Genomic DNA, 24221 nt, shown 5'->3' with positions numbered 1-24221 from the left:
AGTGCTGATATTGCTAGTTCATGGACTGCCCTTTGAATAATAAGGCTTTAAGGCAGAGGTCAGCAGTCTTTTTCTGTAGGAGAGTAGTTTTAGCTTTGTGAGCCACAAGGTCTCTATTACAACTACTCAGCTCTGCCATTATAGCCCAAAAGTAGCCATAAACAATATGTAAAGGAATGAGCAAGGCTGTGTTCTAGTAAAACTTAATTTAGAAAAACAGGGTGGGAAAGATTGGGCTGGTGGGCCATAGTTTGCCAACCTCTGTTTTAGGAGACCACTCTGAAATTAGAATTTGCTTACAAAGGATTTCTAAATTTTGGTAGGGGGAAAAAATATATACATATGTATATATATATGTATATATATAGCCAAAGTTGGAGTGGGCCCTTGTCTGTTTAGGTAGTTCTATTCTAATTGGTTAATTTTAAAACATGGCACTCGTTTTTAAAATCATATTATAATAATGAAAATCAAATAATTATGTCATACCTAGTTAATAAACTTAATAACTTTTACTGAATATCTTAGTTTTAGTGTATAAATAAAAACAATAAAGTAGTTGTGAAAATCAGCTAAAAGCTATGTAATTGAAGAAGCAGGAAAGCTTAAAACTCAGAGGATGTTTAAAATTAGAACAAAGTAAATGATACCTGTATAAACTCATTAAACTTATTTTACTCACTTCTTTTAGATTGTCAGAGTCTACAAAAAAGTAATGCAGCTTCATTTGGCAAAGTCACTTGCTTGCCTCATCTGGGAGATGTTTTTCAGGGTTAAGAAATAAAATAAGAGATATAAGTTAGTGACAAGAAAAATAATTTCAATAGAGATTTAAAAACAAACACCAAAGTAAATACATTAAATTTTGTCACAATTGTTAAGATCTATAAGAAAAATTAACTTCCTTTTACAAGGCCTGGTATAACTAAAGATGCATGGTATGCCTGCCCTATAAAATTGCAGTTATACATAGGTCAAGAAGGTGGGAGAACTCAGAGCAAAACTACCAAAATGTTAAAAGAGCAGAAGACCTCAAATTTGTTCTAAAACAGTCTAAAGCCTGTGGTCCTCCTTACAAAGAGGATAACAAAGTACAGGCAAATCATCCAAACTAAAATCTGAATAACTAGAGTTCATAACCTTCATAGTGTGAGGAAAAGTTCAGTGTCATCCATTCATTCACCCATCCACCCACTCATCCTCCATCCATCCATCCATCCATTTATCTATCCAGCCATTCATTCATTTGCATTTTCCCATTTTTCTCTGTGGCTATTCCAATTCTTCATCACATCACACTCTTCTTTTCAGTGGCCTTCACTTCTAGTTTCACTAAGAGTGTATTATGTGGGAATTTCCCATACTTCCTGCCTCTTCCTTCCACTGTCATTATATTACAAACTTACCTTACATCCACATCTATTATTCCATCCATTCCTCTTATCGCAGAGATGAAGTGTTTTTCTGTCTGCCCAAACTCAATTCCATTTTGTTGTGTCTTCACTCTATATCTTTTTATCTAGTTATCTTGTTAGGATATTTTTTAAACATTAAAGAAAAAATCCTCCATGCTCAGCTCTTCTCCACTTTTTTTTTTTTTAAGATTTATTTTATTTATTTCTCTCTCTTCCCTCCATTGTCCTCTCCATTGTCTGCTCTCTTGTATCCATTCGCTGTGTGTTCTTCTGTGTCTGCTTGCATTCTTGGCAGCACTGGGAATCTGTGTCTCTTTTTTTGTTGCGTTATCTTGCTGTATCAGCTCTCCGTGTGTGCAGTACCACTCCTGGGCAGACTGCATTTTTTTCACATGGGGCGGCTCTCCTTGCGGGGCACATTTGCGGCAGCACTGCACATGGGCCAGCTCACTACTCAGGCCAGGAGTAGTGAACCTTGGACCTCCTACATGGTAGGTGGACACTCTATCAGTTGAGCACATCTGCATCCCTCTTCCACTTCTAAACATCTTAGAAAAGGAGGGAAGAGTCTGTCTCCACAGATAATCTGCAATCACCCCTACGCTGACATTTTTCTCTTATTTTTAAATGTTCTAATGAACTTGCTTTATGGGCATTCAGGTATGTAAGCAGGTATGTATTTTAGATAAAACATGATAATTTCAGGCTAAGGGTTTTTGTTGTTCTACTACCAGTTCGAGATTACTCAAAATGCTATTTATTGGTGGGGTGATGTATCAGGACTCTGTACGTTATGCATGATAGTTTTGTAAGCTCACAACTTCTCTAATAAAAATTTTTAAAAAGTCAATGTACAGTCAGTTATCATTTTGAATTAGTGTGTTAAATTTTATCATCCATTAATATTAGTCTCCTTGATTGATTTTTTGAGACTAAAATATGTAGTTATATTCTTTGCATTATTCCTCCTTAAGTATAAGTAATGCTGATCAATAACTTATATGAATAGGTAGTAAAAAGGTGTATGCATACTGCATAATCTCTTTGAAGTGTTTTTACTTATTTTGTTTTGACTATCTGGAATAGTCATAGAAATTTAGAACTCATCTGGTCCAGCCCTCACTTGATAAGCATAAAATCCTGAGGGGTAGTTCCGCTTCTCCTGGTCCTACCCTTATCCTTTTACACCCTGGTACCGCTTTTGTCTGCCAGTCTATTGCCATATCTTTTGAGACCTGGATCAAAACTCTTATCATTAAGGAAACTTGAAATTGCTTGATACATTGTTTACTTTGTTTGCTTATATTTTATATTCAGTTAACACAAAAACATTTTGAGCAAAGGGGTATTTCAGAAAAATTAATCTGTACAATGTGTTTGGGTATATTGAATGCTAATAATTTGGAAAGAATTTCATTGTAAAATTTTCATACATGAACATCCATGAACAATAAGTGTATAGTATAAGTTATGAACTTGCAAAACAAACATGTGTATCATTTTACAGGGCTCCCATACATACCCCACCACCATCACCCTGCATTGTTGTGAAGCAATTGTTAAAAATATGAAAAAGCATTAACAAAGCTTTACTACTAACTATAGCCAATATCTTACATTTGGTGTGTTTTTCCTCCAACCCTCCCAGTTAGTGACACCATGATTTAGTATTATATGCTTTTTACAGTTCATGAGAGAATGTTCTCATATTTGTTAATCTTTCACCACAGGATTCATTGTGTTATATAGTCCCATACATTGTACAGTCCATTCAAAATGTACACTCAGTGGTTCTCGTATTCATCACAGAGTTGTGCTGTTATCACCTCAGTCAATTTTAGAACATTTTCATTATTCCAAAAGGAAAAAGTCCTGTACCTTCTTATACCTCCCTGTTTTTCCTTAGAATTGATATAATATCTTCTTTGCTATTGCTGCAAAAATATTACAGTATTACTAACTGTAATCCAAGTTACATTAGTTGTAATTTACCCATGTATTACCATGTACTTAACACTTTATAAAGGAAGAACATTTTTATACTATTAACCACAATCTTCATCCACCCTCAAAATCATTGTTATACATTAACTAGATTACTCCCTACCTTCCTTTCAATTGAAATATTACATCCACAGACTACCCCTTTCAGCCCCAATCATATTTATAAATCATCAGTGTTGGTTATACTCACTATAGCGTATTATCATGAACTCTATTCATTTCTACACATTTTACAATAAATTATATTAAAAATTCCACATATAGTAAGCATCAGCTCCCATTCTCTAATCACATTTAATTTCCTAGTAACTTATACTCTAGAGTTTACCTCCATGAGTTTATTCTTATTAGTGAGACCATACAATATTTGTCCATTTATGTCTGACTTAATTCATTCAACATAATGTCCAGAAGGTTCATCCATATTGTCATATGCATCCTGATTTCATTTCTTCAAGTTGAGTAGTATTTTGTTTATCCACTCATTGTATGATAGACACTTGGGTTGTTTCATATTTTAGCAGTTGTGAATAATGCAATTAACATCAGTGTGCAAATGTCAGTTTCTGGCCTTGTTTTCAGCTCTTCTGAATATATACCTAATAATGGGATTGCTGGATCATATGGCAGTTCTATATTTAGTTTCTTGAGGAACTGCCAAACTGTCTTCCACAAATGCTGCACCATTCTACATTCCCACCAATGGTGAAGGAGTGTTCCTATTACTCTACATCCTCTCCAGCACTTACAGTTTTGTTTTTGTAATGGTTATTCTGTAAGGTGTGAAATGATATCTTAGGCATTTCCTAATAGCAAATGATCTTGAACATTTTTTCATGTGCTCTTTGTTCATTTATATTTTCTCTTTGGAGAAATGTCTATTCAAGTCTTTGGTCCTTTTTTTTTTTAACAACTCAGTTTAATTGATACATATTAATAAATATAGAATTCATCCAAAGTGTACAATTAATGGTATTTGATATATTCATATAATTATGCATTAATTACCTCAATGATCATTAGAGTATTTTCATTATTTCAATAATAATAATAATAAACAAACATAAGAAAATTCTTCACCCCTCGAGCTCACTATGCTTCCCTTGCTGTACATAGCTGCTATTTCTGGCTATTTTTGCACAATTATTTATTAAGCAGTTTCATTGAGATAAATTCATATACCATAAAATCTATTCTAGGTGCATAATCAATGGATTTTAGTATAATCACAATGTTGTGAATTCATCACCACAAAAGATTTTAAAACAATTTTATTACTCCAAAAAGAAAAACTCCACACCCCTTAACAGTCTTTTCCCCTGCCTCACATATCTACTAATTTAACTTCATCTTTATAAACTTATTTATATTTACATTTTATATAAATAGAATCATACATTATGTCATACTTTGTATCTGGTTTCTTTCACTTAGCATAATGGTTTTTTTGGTCTGATATTAGTATCTTGTAGTGTTATAATTTGTTCAATTTCAAAGAAAAACAGTTTTATATATGCAGGTTTACTTGTATTCATATTTCACATGCAGTTTTACTATGTAGTTAAGTGGTACATTTTTAAGCTTTCCTCTTAGTATTATACAGGACCTTAGACTTTCCCTTTAAATCCCTTTCATAGCCAAATAATAGTACTGCTAGTTACATATATTGTATTGGACTTTAATCTTTTCTCTTCATTTCCAAAGATTAACACATCCTTTTTACAAATTCTTCACAAGTTAACCCTCAGCTTTCCATTCTCTGACCACATTCTGTTTTCTATGACCCATATTCAAGTTATTAACTCCAGGAGATCACACAGTATATTTACTTCATAGTAGCACAGTCATACAGTATTTGTCCTTTTTTGTGTCCAGCTTGCTTCACTCAAGATAGCATCCTCCAGGTTCATACATGTTGTCATATGCTTTAAGACTTCATTTTTTCTTAGAGCTGTATAATATTCCATCGTGTGTATACATCACAGTTTATCAGTTCATTGGTTGATGGACGCCTGGGTTTCCATCTTTTGGCAATCATGAACCTGCCACTATGAACACTGATATGTAGATGACTGCTTATGTCACTGCTCTTAGTTCTTCCGTGCATATAGCTAGTAGTGGTATTGCCTGCTCACATGGCACGTCTATATTCAACTTCCTTAGAAACTGCCAAGCAGTCCTCCACAGTGCCTGTACTATTCTACATTCCTACCAACAGTGAATAAGTGTTCCTATAGCTCCACATCCTCCCCAGCACTTGTAGTTCTCTCTCTTCTTAATAGTGACCATTCTAATAGGTGTGAAATGATATCTCATTAGTTTTTATTTTCATTTCCCTAATCACTAGTGATGTTGAACATTTTTTCATGTTTTATCTTGCCATTTGTAATTCTTCTTTGGACAAATGTCTATCCAAGTAAAGTCTTTTACCCTTTTTTTTTTTAACAAATTAATTTTATTGATACATGTTAATAAAGCATACAGTTCATCTAAAGTGTACAATTAGTGGTATTTGGTGTAATCACATATTTGTGCATTCATTACTTTAATCATTCTTAGAACACTTTCATCATTCTAATAATAATGATAATAAGCAAAAAACAAACAAAACTCATCATCTGTCAATTTCTTTGCTTCCCCTACTGTACATAGCTGAAATTCTTTTTCCTTCTCTCTAGTATATTTGTACCTATATTTTGTAAAAATGGTCTTACATATGCAATATCACCCATATTTGTGTTTTACATGAAGTTTTACTATCTTATATAGTTCCATGTTACAGTTTTTAGCTTTCCTTCTAGTAATAAACATGACCTTAAACTTGTCCTTTCAACCATGTCATACCCATACAAAAGCACTGCTAGTTACAAACACCATGATATGCTTTAACCATTTCTATTCATTTCCAAAGATTTACAAACACTCTTTTTACCAATTTTGCACAGATTAACCCTTGGCTTTCCATTTTCCAACCTTTCTCTATTTTCTGGTGACCTATAGCCTTATTATTACCTCCATGAGTTTACACAATATATTTAGTTCATGATAGCTCAGGCATACAGTATTTGTCCTTTTTATGCATGGCTTGTTTCACTCAACAGAATGTCCTCCAGGTTCATCCATGTTGTCCTATGCTTCAAAACTTCATTTCTTCTTACCAGTTTTTTAATTAAGTCGTTTTTCTTTTTATTGTTGAGTGGGAGTCTCTCCCCATATACCATAGATATTAAACCCTTATCAGATATGTGATTTCCAAATATTTTCTCCCATTGAGGTGACTGCCTTTTACCCTTTTGACAAAGTCCTTTGAGGTGTGAAAGTTTAATTTTGAGGAGGTCCCATTTATCTATTTTTTCTTTTGTTGCTCATGCTTTGGGTGTAAGGTCCTTGAAACCACCAGTTACCACAAGGTCTTTAATACGTTTCCCTACATTTTCTTCCAGTAGTTCTTTGGTCCTGGCTTTTACATTTAGGTCTTTGATCCATTTTGAGTCGATTCTTGTACAGGGAGTGAGGTAGGGTTCCTCTTTCATTCTTTTGGTTATGGATATCCAGTTCTCCCAGCACCATTTGTTGAAGTGACTGTTTTGTCATGGTAACATTGCTTTGGTAAGTTTGTCAAAAACCACTTGGCCATGGAGGTGAGGGTTTATTTCTGGATTCTGAATTCTATTCCATTGATTGATGTTTCTGTTTTTATGCCAGTGCTATTCTGTTTTGATTACTGTAGCTTTATATGTTTCAAGGTCAGGCTGTGAGATTCCTCCCATGTCACTCGTCTTTTTTAGAATGCTTTTGGCTATTTGGGTACACTTTCCCTTGCAAATGAATTTGGTCAGTACCTTTTCTATTTTGGTAAAGCGGACTGTTGGAATTTTTTTTTTTTTAAGATTAATTTCTTATTTACTCTCTCCACCCCCCCGAACCTCGTTGTTTGTGCTTACTGTCTGCTCTGTGGTTCCATTTGTGGTGTGCTCGCTGTGTCTGATGGTCTTCTCTTTAAGAGACACCAGGAACCAAACCTGGGACCTCCCATGTGGGAGAGAGGTTCTCAATTGCTTGAGTCACTTCCACTCCCTGCTTTGTTGTGTCTCGTGTTGTGTTTCCTGGTTGCATCATCTTATTGTGTCATTTCGTTGTGTCATCTTGTTGCATCGAGTCGCCATGCCAGCCTGTCGCACCAGCTTGCTGTCTTGCATTTGTAATTTGCAATTGCAGATGGGTCTGTAATTGGTCTGTAGTGTCTTTATCTGACTTAGGTATTAGGGTAATGTTGACTTCATAAAATGTGTTGGGAATTTTCCCTCCTCTTCTATTTTTTGGAAGAGTTTAAACAGGACTGGTGCTAATTCTTCTGGGAAGACTTGGTAGAATTCACCTTGAAACCATCTGGCCCTGGACTTTTCTTTGTTGGGAGGTTTTTTATGACTGATTCAATTTCTTTAAATGTGATTGGTTTGTTAAGTTCTTGTATTTCTTGTAGTGTCAGTGTAAGCTGTTTGTGTATTTTTAGTAATTTATCCATTTCATCAAGGTTTCCTAGTTTGTTGACATAGTTTCTCATAATCCTCTTAAGATTTTTTAAATTTCTTTGGCATCAGTCATAACTTCCCCCCTTTCATTTCTGGTTGTGTTTACTTATGTCTTCTCTCTTTATTTCTTTGTTAGTCTAGCTAAGGGTTTGTCAATTTTATTGATCTCAAAGAACCAGCTTTTGGTTTTCTTGATTTTCTCTATTGTTTTTTTGTTCTCAATTTCATTTATTTCTGCTCTAATCTTTATTATTTCTTTCCTTCTGTTTGCTTCGTTAGTGGTTTGCTGTTCTTTTTGTAGTTTCTCCAGCTGTTCATTCAGATCTTTAATTTTAGCTCTCTTTTTTAATATAGGATTTTAGGGCTATAAATTTCCTCTCAGGACTACCTTAGCTGTTACCCATAAGTTTTGGTAAATTGTGATGTAATTTCATTTGTTTCACTTATGATTTCTTCTTTAACCCATTGATTATTTAGGAGTATGTTGTTCAGCCTGCACACATTTGTGAATTTACCTCTTTTCTGACTATTATTGATTACCAGTTTCATTCCATTATGCTCTTAGAAGGTGCTTTGTATGATTTTGGTCTTTTTGTATTTACTGAAGCTTGCATTGTGACATAACATGTGATCAGTCCTGGAGAAAGATTCATGAGCATTTGAGAAGAATGTATAACCCACTGATTTTGGGTGCAGCATTCTGTGTATGTCTGTTAGGTCTAACGTTATCATATTTTAAAAATTCTCTTTACTCGTTGATCTTCTGTCTAGTTCTATCTAATGATATGAGTGGTATGTTGAAGTCGCCAACTATTATTGTAGAGATATCTATTTCTTCCTTTAGTTTTGCCAGAGATTGCCTCATATATATTTTGAAGCACCCTGATTAGTTGCATTGATATATATGACTGTTATGTTTTTCCTGGTGGATTGTCCCTTTTATTAATATATAATGGCCTTCTATATCTCTTATAACTTTTTTGCATTTAAAGTCTGTTTTGTCTGCTATTAGTATAGCTACCCCTGCTCTTTTTTGGTCTCTATTTATGTGGAGTATCTTTTTTCCAACCTTTCACTTCCAGCTGGTATGTATCCATAGGTCTAAGCTGAGTCTCTTGTAGGCACCATCTGAATGGCTCATGTTTTTATCCATTCTGTCAGCCTGTATCTTTTGGTTGGGGTATTTAATTCATTTACAGTCAATGATCTTACTGTAAATGTATTATTTATTTCCACAATTTATTCTTTGGTTTTCATGTGTCATATTTTTGTTTGCCTTTTTACTCTTCTGGTTATCATTTCTCCTATTCTTTCTTCTATACTCTCCTCTTTTTCTTATAGGTTCTAAGGCTTCCTTTAGAAGGAAGGTGGATTCTTTTTTACAAACTCTCAGTTTTGTTTGTGAATATTTTAAACTCACCTTATTTGAAGTACAGTTTTGCTGGATAAACAGTTCTCAGCTGGCAGTTTTTCTCTTTCAGTATCCTAATTGTATCATATCAGTGTCTTTTCACTTATATGATTTCTGATGAGAAGCTTGCTGGGCATCCCTTACATGTGATGGTTTGCTTCTCCCTTTTTGCTTTCAGAATTTTCTCTTTATCTTTGATGTTTGATATTCTGAGTAGTGTATTTCCTAGAGTAGGTCTATTTGGATTTATTCTGATTGGGGTACACTGCTCTTCTTGAACATGTAAGTTCATTTTTTTATGTGAGAGTTGGGAGATTTTCAGCTATTATTTCCTCAAATACTCTTTCTGCCCCTTTTCCCTTCTCTTTTTCTAGAACTCCCATGACACATATGTTGCTGCATTTCTTGTCGTCATTGAACTCCCTGATCCCCTCCTCAATTTTTTCCCTTCTTTTCTCTCTCTGTTCTTTTCTTTCAATTTCAGTTGTTCTTACTTAAGTGTCAATTATTCTTCTATCAATTTGAATCTGCTGTTGTATGCCTCTAATGTGTTTTTCATCTCGCCTATCATGTCTTTAATTCCCATAAACTCTTTTACCTTCCTATTCAGTTTTTCTCATTCTTCTTTGTACTCACTCAATGTGTTCTTTTTTTTCTTTAATTATAGAAACTGATGTTTATTTTCCAGCACCTTCACTTCCACTTCCTGTGGGAGCCTGTGGCAGAACAGCTCAGGACTTCCCGGTGTTGGTTCCCACCCACTCGGTGGTCTGAGTAGTGGGAGCTGCAGACCTGTTTTCAGTTGCAGGCTAAGTGCTCCAGTTTCATTGTGTTCCTGATGACATTTACCTCGTCAGCCTTATTGTCTTTCAATTCATAATTGATTTGGGAAATTTGTGTGCATCGTTATTATTTAGTTTTCTCAAATTCTGCTTCTCTTCTGAGGCTTTGATATGTACCTTTTCTTAAACCATGTCTTCCATTTACCTAGTATGGCTCATAATTTTTTGCTGATGTTTACGCATGGGGATTAGGATGGTGAGTTTACTCAGATGCTCAATTTCTCTCTCTTTCATAGAGATTTAGTGGTGGGAGACTGTGTATTATTACTGTTTGATTCTTGGTTCGACCTGGATTGTTAGGATTGTTCCTGTTAGTTGCTCAAAACTGGGCTCTGGACCCAGGAATTGGTTGCAGACCTGCTTCCTAGGGCCTTGGCGAGGGAACCTATGAAGGCCAGAAAAAGCCTCTCTTATTTACTTTTAATTCCCTCACATGAATTTCCTTGGTCTGCCAGCAGATGGCATGCTTTGGCAGTCCCCTCAGTTCAATGCCTAGCTGGAATGTGTTTGCTACAACTCTGACTGGATCAGTGTGATAGAGGATCCTGCCTAGAGGCTAAGAGCCCTGTAATTCAAACTTTCTCAGAGATAGTTCTACAACCTTTGTTGGCAGTATCCTCCCTTTTCCTGAGTAGGAAATAATTCCACTTCACTCTGTATCCTCAACAATTAATCCTTGTTTATAGAGAGTGAGATTGAGAGGGTTGGATCTCTTTAGTCTCAAGTGGGCTCCCAAGGCAAACAATGGTGTGACCCTACCTGACCTGGAAGCGCTCCTGGGACACAGCCGACCAAATTTGTGGGTCAAAAGCTGAGTAGTCCTTACTTATATCTCCCTCTCTCCCCTTTCTTAGGGAGGAGGATCCCTGGGCCCCTCTTTCTTTGTAGCCCAGAGGCCTGAATATTCAAAAGCGTCTTTAGCATGGAGGGGAGGGTGCTGGCATTAGCAGCTGTCACTTTCAACTCACAGTTTTGCCTTGGCGATTATTTTCTTGTTTCCCTTTCTATTCTGGGTGGTGTGCAGCCTTCCCCTGGTGTCCTAAACCCTAAAATATTTTTTTCCAGACCATTTCTGCCTTCCTCTAGCTATTTTTCTGGGAGAGAAGAGAGTCCCATGTCTTTCTAGTCCACCATCTTCCCAGCAGTTTCTGGCCCATTTTTAATTGGGTTGCTTGTTCTTTTTGTTGTTGGATTATATGATCTCTTTATATAAGCAAACCTTTGTCTGATATGTGGTTTCCAAATACTTTCTCCCATTGAGTAGGCTGACTTTTTACTTTCTTGAAAAAATCTTTTGAAGAACAAAATTGTTCAATTTTGAGGAGGTTCCATTTATCTGTTTTTTCTTTCATTGCTTATGCTTTCAGTGTAAGGTTTAAGAAGCCACCAACTACCAAAAGATCTTGAGGATGTTTTCCTCTATTTTTGTTTGGGAATTTTATGGTTGTAGCTTTTGTATTTAGGTCTTTCATCCATTTTGAGTTAATTTTTGTATAACGTGTGAAATAGATGTCCTCTTTTCCTTTGGATATGGATATCCAGTTCCCCCAGCACCATTTGTTGGATAGACTGTTCTGGCCCAGCTGGGTGGACTTGTCAGCTTTGTCAAAAATCACTTTGCCGTGGGAAGCAGACTTGGCCCACTGGATAGGGCATCCGCCTACCACATGGGAGGTCCGTGGTTCAAACCCCGGGCCTCCTTGACCTTCATGACCCATGTGGAGCTGGCCCATGTGCAGTACTGATGTCTCCTGCGTAGGGGAGCCCCACATAACAAGGAGTGTGCCCCGTAAGGAGAGCCACCCAGCACGAAAGAAAGTGCAGCCTGCCCAGGAATGGTGCTGCACACACTGGAGAACTGACACAACAAAAAGAAACACAGATTTCCGGTTCTGCTGATAAGGACAGAAGCCGTCGCAGAAGAACACACAGTGAATGGACGCAGAGAGTAGACAACTGGGAAGGGGGGAGGGGAGAGAAATAAATAAAAAATACATCTTAAAAAAAAAATCGCTTTGCCATAAATTAGAGGTTCTATTTCTGAACACTCAATTCTATTACATTGGTCAACATATCTATCTTTTTTTTTTGTCTTTATTTTTTTAATGTTACATTACCCCCCACATTTTTAATGTTACATATACCCCCCACCCCCCTCACCCCCCTCCTCCCCCCATAACAACAACCTCCTCAATCATCATGAAACATTCATTGCATTTGGTGAATCCATCTCTGAGCACCGCTGCACCTCATGGTCAATGGTCCACATTATAGCCCACACTCTCCCATAGTCCACCCAGTGGGCCGTGGGAGGACATACAATGTCCGGTAACTGTCCTTGTAGCACCATCCAGGACAACTCCAACCCCCAAAAATGCCCCCACATCACATCTCTTCCTCCTACTTCCTACCCCAGCAGCAACCATGGCCACTTTCTCCACACCAATGCCACGTTTTCTTCAATTACTAATCACAATAGTTCATGAATAGAATATCAGTAAGTCCACTCTAATCCATATTCTATTCCTCCATCCTGTGGACCTTAGAATGGTTGTGTCCACTCCACATCTATATCAAGAGGGGGCTTAGATTCCACATGGATGCTGGATGCATTTCTCCTGCTTTATGCCAGTACCATGCTGATTTTACCACTGTAAAGTCCTCCAACTTTGTTCTTCCTTTTTAAGATATTTTTGGCTACGCGGGCCCTATTATGCTTCCAAATAAATTTGATAATTGGCCTTTCCAATTCTATAAAAAGGGCTATTGGAACTTTTATAGGTACTGCATTGAATTTGTAGATAGATTTGGGTAGAATTGACATCACAACAATATTTTGTCTTTCAATCTATGAACATTGAATGTCCTTCCATTTATTTAGGTCTACTTTGGTTTCTTTTAGCAATGTTTTGTAGTTTTTCCAAATACAAGTCCTTTATTGTCCTTGGTTAAGTTTATTCCTATATATTTGAATCTTTATTTTCTATTGTAAATGGGACTTTTCCCCTACTTCCTCAGTTTGCTCATTAGTATATCCTGCCACTTTGCTGAACTTGTCTATTTGTTTTAGTAGCTTTGTGGTGGATTTTTTGGGATTTTTTAGATATAGGATCATATCGTCAGAAAATACTGACAGTTTTACTTCTTCCTTTCCTATTTGAATGCCTTTCATTTCTCTTTCTTGCCTAATCGCTCTTGCTAGAACTTCTAACAAAATACCGAATAACAGGGTGATAGTGGTCTTCCCTTTCTTATTCCCAATCTCAGTAGGAAAGCTTTCAGCCTTTCTCCATTGAGTACATTGCTATCTGTGGGTTTTCATTTATGCACTTTGTTATGTTGAGAAAGTTTCCTTCTATTCCTATCTTTTGGAGAGTTTTCATCAAGAATGGATGTTGGATTTTGTCAGATACCTTTTTCACTTCAGTCACGATGATCATGTGAGTTTTCTCTTCCCCGATTTAGTAATGTGATGTGTAACATTGATTTTCTTGTGTTGAACCACCCTTGCATAAGTGGGATAAACCCACTTCATCATGATGTGTAATTCTTTTAATGTGCTGTTGGATTTGTTGAGGATTTTTGCATCTATTTCATTAAAGAAATTGGTCTATAATTTTCTTTTTCTGGTTTTGGTATTAGGGTGATGTTGCTTTCATAGAATGAGTTTGGTAGCATTCCATCCTGTTCTGTTTTTTGGAAGAGTTTGAGCAAGATTGGTATTAATTCTTCTTTGAATGATTGGTAGAATTTACCTGTGAAGCCATCCAATCCTCAGCTTTTCATCTTTGGGAGGTTTTTGGTGACTATTTTTATCTTCTTACTTATGATTGGTTTGTTGAGGTCTTCTATTTCTTCTAGGGTCAGTGTAGGTATACATGTGTTCCTAGGAATTGGTCTGTTACGTCTTGTTGGCATACAGTTATTCGTAATATCCTTTTGTGATCTCTTATTTCTCTAGAGTCATTTCTGGTTTTAATTGTATTTTCTCTCTTTTTTTCTTTGTCAGTTTAGCTACAGGTTTGTTGATTTTGTTGTGTATTTATTTCTGCTTACTTTGGGATTAGTTTGTCTTCTTTTTCTAGTTCCTGCAGATGTTCAGTTTGGTCTTTGATTTTAGCTCTTCTATTTTAATGTAAGCATTGAGGTCTATAAATTTCTCTCTAAGCACTGCCTTTGCACTTGCCATAGGTTTTGATATGTTGTGTTCTCATTGTCATTCATCTCAAGATACTTATTGATTTCTCTTGCAATTTCTTCTTTGACCTGCTGTTTAAGGGTGTAATTTTTACGCCCTTGTATGAGTGGGTTTTCCCTTTCTCCACCTGTTGTTGATTTCCTGCATTATTCCATTATGAGCAGATATAGTACTTTGTATAATTTTCATTCTTTTTAAATGTATTGAGACTTGTTTTGTGACCCAACATATTGTCCATCATGGAGAATAATCTACACGCACTTGAGAAGACTGTATATCCTATTGTTTCGGGGTGCAGTGTTCTATATATGTTGCTCACGTCTAGTTTATTTATCATATTATTCAAGTTCTCTCTTTCCTTACTGATCTTTTGTCCAGTTCTTCTACCTAAAGATGAGAGTGTTGTATTGAAGTCTCCAATTATTATTGTAGAGACACCTATTTCTCCATTTTTGCAAGTGAGTGCCTAATGTATTTTAGGGTACAGGTGAATGAATATTTTTGTTATTTCTTCTTGATGATTCCTCCTTTTATTAATATATAATGTCCTTCTTCATCTTTTATAACAGTTTCGTGTTTAAAGTCTATTTTGTCTGATAGCAATATTGCTACTCCAACTCTTTTTTTACTGTTTGCATGGAATATCTTTTTCTTACCTTTGATTTTCAGTCTATTTGTGTCCTTGTGTCTAAGGTGAGTTTCTTGTAGACAGCATATAGATAACTTATTTTTTTTTTATCCATTCTACCTTTCTTTGTGTTTTGATTGAAGAGTTCACTCCATGAACAGTTAATGTTTTTATTATAAAGGCATTACTCACTTTGTCCATTTTATCTTTTTAAAAAAGATTTATTTATTTATTTATTTCTCCCCGTACCCCTCATTGTTTGCACTTGCTGTCTGCTCTCTTCATCTGTTCATTGTGTGCTTTTTCCTGTGTCTGCTTGTTTTCTTTTTAGGAGGCACTGGGAACCAAACTTAGTGGTGAAAAGGAGATAGCCAATCACATGAGCCACAACTGCTCCCTACTTGTTGTGTCTCCTTGTTGTGTTTCATTGTGTCATCTTGTTGGGTTAGCTCACTGTGCCAGCCATTCACGTCAGCTTGCTGTCTTGCTTGTGTTCTTTAGGAGGTCCTGGACCTCCCATGTGGTAGGTGGGTGCCCAGCTGCTTGAGCCACATCTACTTCCTGACCATTGTATCTTTTGACTTTCCATTGACTTATCTTACTATTATTTGTCTTTTTACCCTGTTTGTTACCCTTACTAATAATCTTCATTTCTGCACTCTTCTCCAGGCCTCTCTCTCCTGTCTTTTCCTTTCAGGTTGCAGCACTTCCTTTAGTAGCTCTTGTAAATCCAGTCTCTTTGTGACATACTCTTTCAATTTTTGCTTATCTGTGAAGACTTTAAACTCAACCGCAGTTTTGTAGGTAAGTTTTGCCAGATAAAGAGTTCTTGACTCTCAGTTTTTCACCTTAATATAGCATACTACTGCCCTCTCGCGTCCATGGTATCTCATGAAAAATTGGTACTCAGTCTTATTGAGTACCCCTTGTATGGGGTGAATTGTTTTTCTCTTGCTGCTTTCAGAATTCTCTCTTTATCTCTGACATTTGACATTCTGAATAGTAAGTGTCTCAGAGTAGGTCTTTTCATACATATGCTGTTTGGGGTGCATTGTCCTTCTTGGATATTGATATTTATGTCATTCATAAGGGTTGGGAAGTTTTCAGTCATTTCCTCAAATATTCTTTCTGCCCCTTTCCAGTTTCTTCCCCTTCTGGGACACCAATAACACATATGTTTTTGTATTTTGCCTTGTCATTCAATTCCCTGATAGGCTGTTCCATTTTTTCCATTCTTTTCTCTTTCTGTCCTCCTGTCTTTTCAAAGTCAGATGCTCTGTCCTCCAACTCAATTATTCTGTCCTCAGTAAATTCAAATCTGCTATTACATGCCTCCAATACATTTTTTATCTTAATTGCTTCCATTGTGTCTTTCTTTCCCATAATATCTGTTACTTTTCTATGCACATTTTCAAAGTCTTCTTTGTGTTCAACCAATATCTTCTTAATATCCTAAATCTCTTTAGCTATCTCATTGACTTTATTAAGGAGATTGGTTTGGATACTTATGATTAGTTGTCTGAAATCCTGTGTTTTGTCTAAAGGTTTAATTTGTTACTTTGGCTGGACCATATCTTCCTGTTTCTTAGTTTGGCCTGTAATTTTTTGCTGGTATCTTGGCATCTGATTTTTTAATGTGTTTATTTTGTGCTCAGTTTCTCTCTTTAGCTTATGGCTTTCTTATTGGTTGGCTTTTTACTAAAGCTTCCTCTGGTCTTCCTCCATGAAAATTAGTCTGCTCCATTTGTTTTTTATTTGCCTCTGTTTATTTCTAATACTCCTTTGTCTTCTGTCACTATATTTCCTGGAAGACCAATTTTGGTAGAAGAGTCCTCCTGGAGACAACCTTCCCAGCTCTGGTTTCATAGTCAAAACAAGCTCAAGGGACCTATGAAGGAGTGTAAATTGATTCCAGTGTACTTTTAGAAGAGACTCTAAAGGCCTCCAATCTTCTCTTTGATGTCTCCCCCAATATAGGCTTTCCTAAAGTACCCAGCAGATGGCACTGTTTATCCTGTTGTTTCTTGCTGCTCTAAGTGTATTCTGTAACTTTAATTCTCAGCTGACTTAGCTCCTGGTGGGGGCATGGTTGAGGCTGATGTTGCCAATCTACTGGGTATGAAACTGTTGCACAGCTCCCAGCCTTGAGATCTGAGTTCTATGTTCAATTGCCACCCCTGTGCTGTGCCCCCTCCCCCACCCCCACCCCAGGTGGGAGAGGTGACTCTGCCTTCACTGTCTTGAGCAAGAGTGATCTGATGGCTCTTGGTTTCTTTCCTTCTTGGGGTGCCTTGAGGATGAGAGCACAGCATCTGTTCAAGGTGAGTGGGGTGAATTTGCCCACACTGCCAAGAGAGTGTGCACCTCTACTGTGTCCAGGGACACACTGGGGCCAAGTGTGCAGCAGCCCTTTTAAGGTGGGCAGGGTGAATCTGCCCACCCTGCCTGTGAGAGAGTGTATGCTTCCTCACTGTCCAGGAACTTTGAGTGTGCAGCAGCCCTTCCAGTTTGGGAGACATACTCTGCTAAAATAGCTAAAATTAAAAAGACTGATAATACCACATGTTGGTGACAATGTGGAGCTGTAACTGAAATTCTCATCAGAGCTGGTGGATGTGTAAATTGCACAACTATTTTGGAAAAGTGTTTGATAGTCTCTACTAAAGCCACATTTACCATCTACTTCCAACCCAGTAATTCTACTCCTAGGTATACCAAGAGAAATGGGTTCAGTGACCACTACCCACCAAAGACAGATACCATTGTTTATAGTATTTCCATTTATAGTGGCCCCAATTTGGAAACAATCCAAATGCCCATTAGTGTTAAAATGGGTGAATATATTTTGGTATATTTATGCAATGGAGTGTACTACCTCACAGTAAAAAAGAGCAAACAAAGTGATGCTATATACAATAATGATATGGGTGAATCTCTAAGACATAGCACTGAGCAAAAGAAGCCAGGCACACAAGAATATATATTGTATGATACCGTGTTATGCATTTTCAGGAGCATGTGAAACTAATCGTGATAGCCATCAAGTACAGTTATTTACCTCAGGATCAAATTGCTGGGACAGGGGGTGGGTGGATATTGACAGGGAAGAGGAAGGAGTGAGCTTTCTGGGATACTAGAAATGTCCTGTATCTTGACTTGGATGGGTAGATATGTGAGTGTATACCATAGTAAAAATTCATTGAACCTTATATATATGTTAGATATTTGCAATTTACTGTGTACACTTTAAAGAAAAGTAAAATGACTATGTAGATATAGGTTGGGTAAAATAGGCACTATATTTAGTCATAATTTTAGATTCATTAATTGAAGATGGTGTTTTCATTGTCTTGAGTCCATTTAAAACATATCTACTATAATAGAAGATAAATGAAAGGTTTTAACAAGGGAGAACGGAGAGGCCTTCAGTCTTATTTTGCTGCACTGTATTGACAGTACTTCAGAGATAACAAAATAGGATGAAAGAAAACCTGCCAGAGAGGAAAATCTTTGTAATATTTTGAAAAGGAGCTTTAAAGCAAGTGATTCTTAAGTGAGGATTTTTCTCTCCGTAAAGATTTTAAGTCCCGTGCCTAACAGTACGTGTGTGACAAGCATTAAAATGTTCCGCGTGGGGATATAGTGTATTCGTGAAGTTGTAGATGGTAGAAAGAAAAACTGAGAACCACTGCTTTGTAGCATTTCTTCAAGCTGTTAAAATGCATTGCTTTACCTGCTTTGTAAGAGTCACCAATATTTAAGCATGTTATATCAATAAAATTCAATTATATTGGTATTGTAGTTATTATAACTTCCTCAAGTTTAGTAAATTGTACTTTAGAGATTTTTCTGTAGGGGGTAGTACAGTGATCACAAAGTAGTAAAATAGAATAATTACTAACTCTGGAAATTGTTCCATGATTACTTTTATTTTGTGAGTATTAAATGCTTCTCAGGTCATCAGTGTTTATTTTGTTTTGTTTTACAATGGATGGGAATGCTGCTAGTTCAATTTTATTATTAAATTTATTTTCGCTAATCATATTTGAGGGATTTTTTTTTAAGGACAAAACACCTAGTGTATCTGTTTTACCATGTAGTAAGTAATATAGATATGTACGCTAGTCCTTTTCCCCCCACCCCCATTGTCTGCTCTCTCTGTCAATTCAGTGTGTGTTGTTCTGTGTCGGCTTGCATAATCTGGCGGCATTGGGAAACTGCATCCCTTATTTGTTGCGTCATCTTGCTGTGTCAGCTCTCCATGTGTGCAGTGCCACTTCTGGGTGGGCTGTGCTTTTTTCACATGTGGCGGCTCTCCTTGCATGTGGGGCATGGTACTCCCTTGCACATGACAGCACTGCGTGTGGGCTAGCTTACCACACAGGTCAGGAGGCCCTGGGGATCGAACCCTGGAGCCTCCATATGTTAGGTGGATGCTCTATCAGTTGAGCCCATGTCCACTTCCCTGTAGGCTAGTCCTTAATGGCACATGAGAAGCATCTTAAACTATCCCTAGTTGAGTGAGAAAAGGTAGAGTTAACACAAATCAGGAAACATTCACCATCTTCTGTAGCCTCAGGTGAATGAAAAGGGATTATTATTTGAAGAGTGTATTGTTTTCATTCCCTGAACAGATCTTTGGGACTAGAATCATTATTATGAAGTACTGGCTTTCATCATCAGCAAGAAACTGAGACTATGGGCATGATGACTCTCAGTCCAAGGCCTTTCCTGCTTATGCCTTTAGTCTCCTCCTTCTACATGTTTCAACTTGGATTGCTCCAATGAAGAGAAGATTCTGTTTGGATACTACTTTCTTTTCTTTTCTTTTTAGTATGTTTTCTCCTTATTGGGATATACAGCGAGTATGATTGTAGTGTGCTAGTGGGAAGAACAGTAAAGAAGAAAAGTAAAATAGGCCAAATTACAAGGTAGAGGAAACAAATGTAAGGGAAAATCAGTGCACATAAATTTCTTCAACTAGTCAGTACTCATAGTAAAAATGAAACAAAATGTGTCTCTGCTGATACTTAGGAACTCAACCTAATGATTTATTTGTTTTTCTAAAAGCTATTTCAGTTGAGTAACCTGTTAGTCCAAGATCTGAAATATCTATAAAAGATATCTCTGATTTACCAATCATATATGTGTTTTAGTGCTCAAAGAAAGAGTTTTCATCACATAATCGAAAAATGGTACAAACAGAACAAATACTTGAAAAAATATGTATTTTAAGGTAGCGCTAAATGGGAACAAGAGAGTGGGGAAAACAGTGAATGCTAATTAGTAAAAGAATATGCTCCTAATATAACAAAGTTTATACTATAGAATTAGGTTATGGTTACAAACAGGGACTGAAACACAGTGAAGAAGTATAAGGATCAAACTCAGCATTGTCTCTGAGAAAAGAAATTGAAATAATTATAGTTGATAAGCGGGGCAGTTTTTAAGAGAGAAGTTTGCGCATTACTACTAATCTGTAGATGCCTAGTATAGATGTCCAGTATTTTTTTAACTCATGTATTATTTTGGAAAATATATTCCCAGGTTTTAAGCATTTTAAATAAAAACTGTTGGTGTTTCTGTTATACTAAATGAAACTTTTCCTTTCTTCTCCCCTAGGAGACTGACTGGACATTCTTTCCACATGGGCTATAGCATGGCGATTTTGAATGGCATTGTTGCTGCTCTTACTGTCGCATGGTGTCTCATGTAAAACCACACTGGAGTAATATTGTTGGCAAAACTTAGTCAGAATTGTTTTGTAAAAACAGAGAAAAACATCATTGCCATACTCAGGACTGAGAAATCTGCCATTCCATTATGTGGTTTAGATACATATCATCAGTAGTCACCATCATATTTATGGAGGACCTTTACACATTATTTTAGAGCTGAGGCATTGGGAATAGCTGAATATTAAGTTTCAAGTACTTTCTGAAAAATGTAAGATGTTTACCTCATCTTTTTACTTTTGTCTATATAGTTCTTATAGTTGTAGAAAAAAATTTGATGGAAACAAACTTGAAAACTTGCATACAGGACAATGCCTACCTTTTCATGTATATACATTTTTGCTAAGAAATACTGATATTGCTGTTTAATTGAGATAGAAGTATTTCTTATTTATACTTATATTAGGAAAGCAAGCAATCCCTAGTACTTTGACATTTTATAGAAACTACTTTTAAATAAGATTTAGTTTTCAATATTCATGTATTCAATAGAAAGTGCATTTATATTTTTTATAGGGCATACTTTCTTATGCCTTTTTTTAAACATATTTTCCTACTATACATTGACGTTATATGTTTTTAAAATTGGTGCAGGATAAATGTAAATATTATTTTTTAGCTGGTGCAAACTTAATACCTGCCATTTTTACTAAGTATTTTGTCTTTTAAAAAAAGCAAGAAATCACATTGACCTGAGTTTAAAATTAAGCAACCTTATTTCTAAGCAATAACAAAAAAATGACTGAAAAAGGTAAATTATTTAAATCAATAAAATATTAAGCAATTTCAAGCTGGTCACTATTTCTGTTTCTACAGTGGCTAATATTCATCTTGGTGTATGTATGGTTTCAACAAGAATTATATTATTTTGTTTTTAATAAATAAAAACCTGAAATTTTTACATGTAGAAATGCTTGAACAGTTTTTTTGTCATTTTGTTTGCTCTTTTAATTTTTTTAAAAAATTTCCTCTTTTGACTCTCTTATCTGTTTGCTCGTTGTTTTGCTCATTATCTGTGTGTTATTTTTGCTCATTGTCTGTTTTTTTCTTTAGCAGGTACCAGGAACCAAACCTAGGACCTTCCATGTGGGAGGTAGATGCCTAACTGCTTGAGCCACATCTGCTCCCTGCCTGTTTGTTTTTGCTCTTTATTTTTTGCTCAGTTGTCTGCTTGTTTTTGATATTTGTCAACTCATTCTCTGCTTGTTGTTGGGTTTTTTCTCCCATTGTATGCTCATTGTTTCCTTTAGGAGGCACCAGGAACCGAAACCAGGACCTCCCGTGTGGGAGGCGGGCACTCAACTGCTTGAGCTGCATCCACTCCCTCTTTTTAATATTTTTATTAGAAAATTTGTAGGATTATAGAAAAATCATGCATACATTGTTTGCTTTTATTATTTTCTTCAGGAGGTACTGAGGATCAAACCCAGGACCTCACCTCATACATGGGCAGCAGGCAGTCAACCACTGAGCTACATCCACTCCCCAATTATTTGCTTTTTAATCTCAAAAATTCAGTTACCAAAGTAGAAGTAGTATCAAGTACATGTGTGTGTATGTATAGACACACATACATATATATTTTTATACTTTTCCTATTTAGATATGCTTCTATAATTGTGGTATTAATGTTTGTTTTCTTAGTAGTTAAGCCTTAATTGTTTCTGTTCCCTTACTACATACTTTATTTAAATGTTTAGAAAATCACCTCAGTTTAGGAAAGCTGTATCTCCTAGGCATAGATGAGTTACATTAGTAGGAAAGCAAATCTAAATGCTTATTCAAGTGAAGTGGGAAAAGAATGTATATAATGTGTTGCCCAGTTTTCTTTTGCATGTGGTTCCTGAGTATATGATTTGATGAGGTTTCTAAAATCCTAACTTTTTTACTGAATCAGAAATTTCTAGTTGGAAATGACAAATGCTATTCCAATTTAAGTTAAATTATCTGGAGTGTGTAGACTATCATGGGGATGGATGGATAGATTGATAGATAGATAGATAGATAGATAGATAGATAGATAGATAGATAGATAGATAGATAGATAGATAGATAGATGATAGATAGATAGATAGATAGATAGATAGATAGATAGATAGATAGATAGATCAATCCCATGGTTTAGGTATTGTTGCCAGAGAGGTTGTTGCAATGAGTCTGTATTCACTTATCCACCACCACCAGCAGCCCCCACCCCTCACCTTTGACTCTAAAGAACTCTTCCATTATAAAAAAAAATGTACAAGTAACAAAACCACCCGTCTAAGCCCCCATATGAATAGCCCCTTACAGATTCTATCTAATGACTAGGAAAGATACAGTAATAAGATGCATGTATATGTCTATGTATATAGTACATACAGATATATAAAGATATATGTATATATCCATGATATTATCATAACCCTGTTTCTTCTGGATTAGCACTCCCCTCCTTTGGGTAAATTGCTCCCCTCTCCTGAGTCTAACATAGGGTCCAAAAAGGAACCATCCTACCTTCATAAACAGTGATTAACTAAGAATACCTTCCTAACCAAGCTGGGCCAGTCCTAGTTTCTCAGATTCCCTTATCACAGTGATTGCAACAGGAATGGAGACATAACTCAAGTTAGAGTAGTCTTCCAGGATATTTCAACTTGAAATTAAGGGAATTTGATGATGAAACTGGGAAGATAGAAGCCCATGAGGTGTAAGCAGCCATGGTTCAGCCAAGCTCATTGGGAAAGAATAATTTTGGCATGGATCCTGAAAACCTAGTGGCATCCCAACAATTCTTAAAATTTGGTTACATGAACCAGTAAACTCTTTTTTTACCTCTCGTGTTCCATTGACAGCCAAAGGAGTAAAGATGAGTTTACCCAGCAGCTGAAGTCCACTTCCATTATGAGACTGGCCCAGATGATCTCAGCTCATTATATACACCTTATAACCGATCTCTATTATAACATTCCATTCTGTTACTTGTTAGGGATATACATATTGTAAATATGCCCCTGCCTAACAATTAGCCTCAGTCACCTCAAAAGAGATTTGGAGCAAACTCTTTTCTACATGCAGTTTCATCAGGAGTTTATTGTGCCTTCATATTAAATTCTTTTTGTTTTAAGTGTTATCAAAATACCTATGTTAGTTATAGAAGATATAATGAATCTTTAGTTATATAAGATAATGAGTTTTAATACAGTACTTTTAACTTAGTAACTTAATGTTTCTCAGTTTCCTTATCTATATAATGGCAATAATAATACTTAACAAAATACTTAGATTTAAAGTAAAAAGAAAACTACATATCGAAAGCAAGCTAAGAATGGAAAACAAAAATTAGAAAAAGCAGGGGAGTGAACTCAGAAAAACAAGAATGCTGAAAATATGGAAGATAAAGACACATTGAAGAACACCACCACCAAAAACAGAGACAATAACCATTACCAAAAGGGAGTTCATCTGATTGTTTAT

General features: G+C 36.1%; 1 protein-coding gene across 1 annotated transcript in view; it reads left to right on the top strand.

The window, feature by feature from the left end:
* ARL6IP6 (ARF like GTPase 6 interacting protein 6) overlaps positions 1–21676 on the top strand; it is a 58393-nt gene extending 36717 nt beyond the window's left edge. Inside the window, exon 4 of the mRNA XM_004474292.5 lies at positions 20653–21676. Within this exon, the coding sequence (XP_004474349.1) occupies positions 20653–20746 (94 nt within the window). The 3' untranslated portion in view covers positions 20747–21676. The remainder of the gene's footprint in view (positions 1–20652) is intronic.
* Positions 21677–24221: the final 2545 nt, after the last annotated feature.

Source organism: Dasypus novemcinctus, chromosome 7 (genome assembly GCF_030445035.2).
Source record: "Dasypus novemcinctus isolate mDasNov1 chromosome 7, mDasNov1.1.hap2, whole genome shotgun sequence".
NCBI classification, from domain to species: Eukaryota; Metazoa; Chordata; class Mammalia; order Cingulata; family Dasypodidae; genus Dasypus; species Dasypus novemcinctus.
This window is presented reverse-complemented; position numbering and strand designations above follow the sequence as displayed.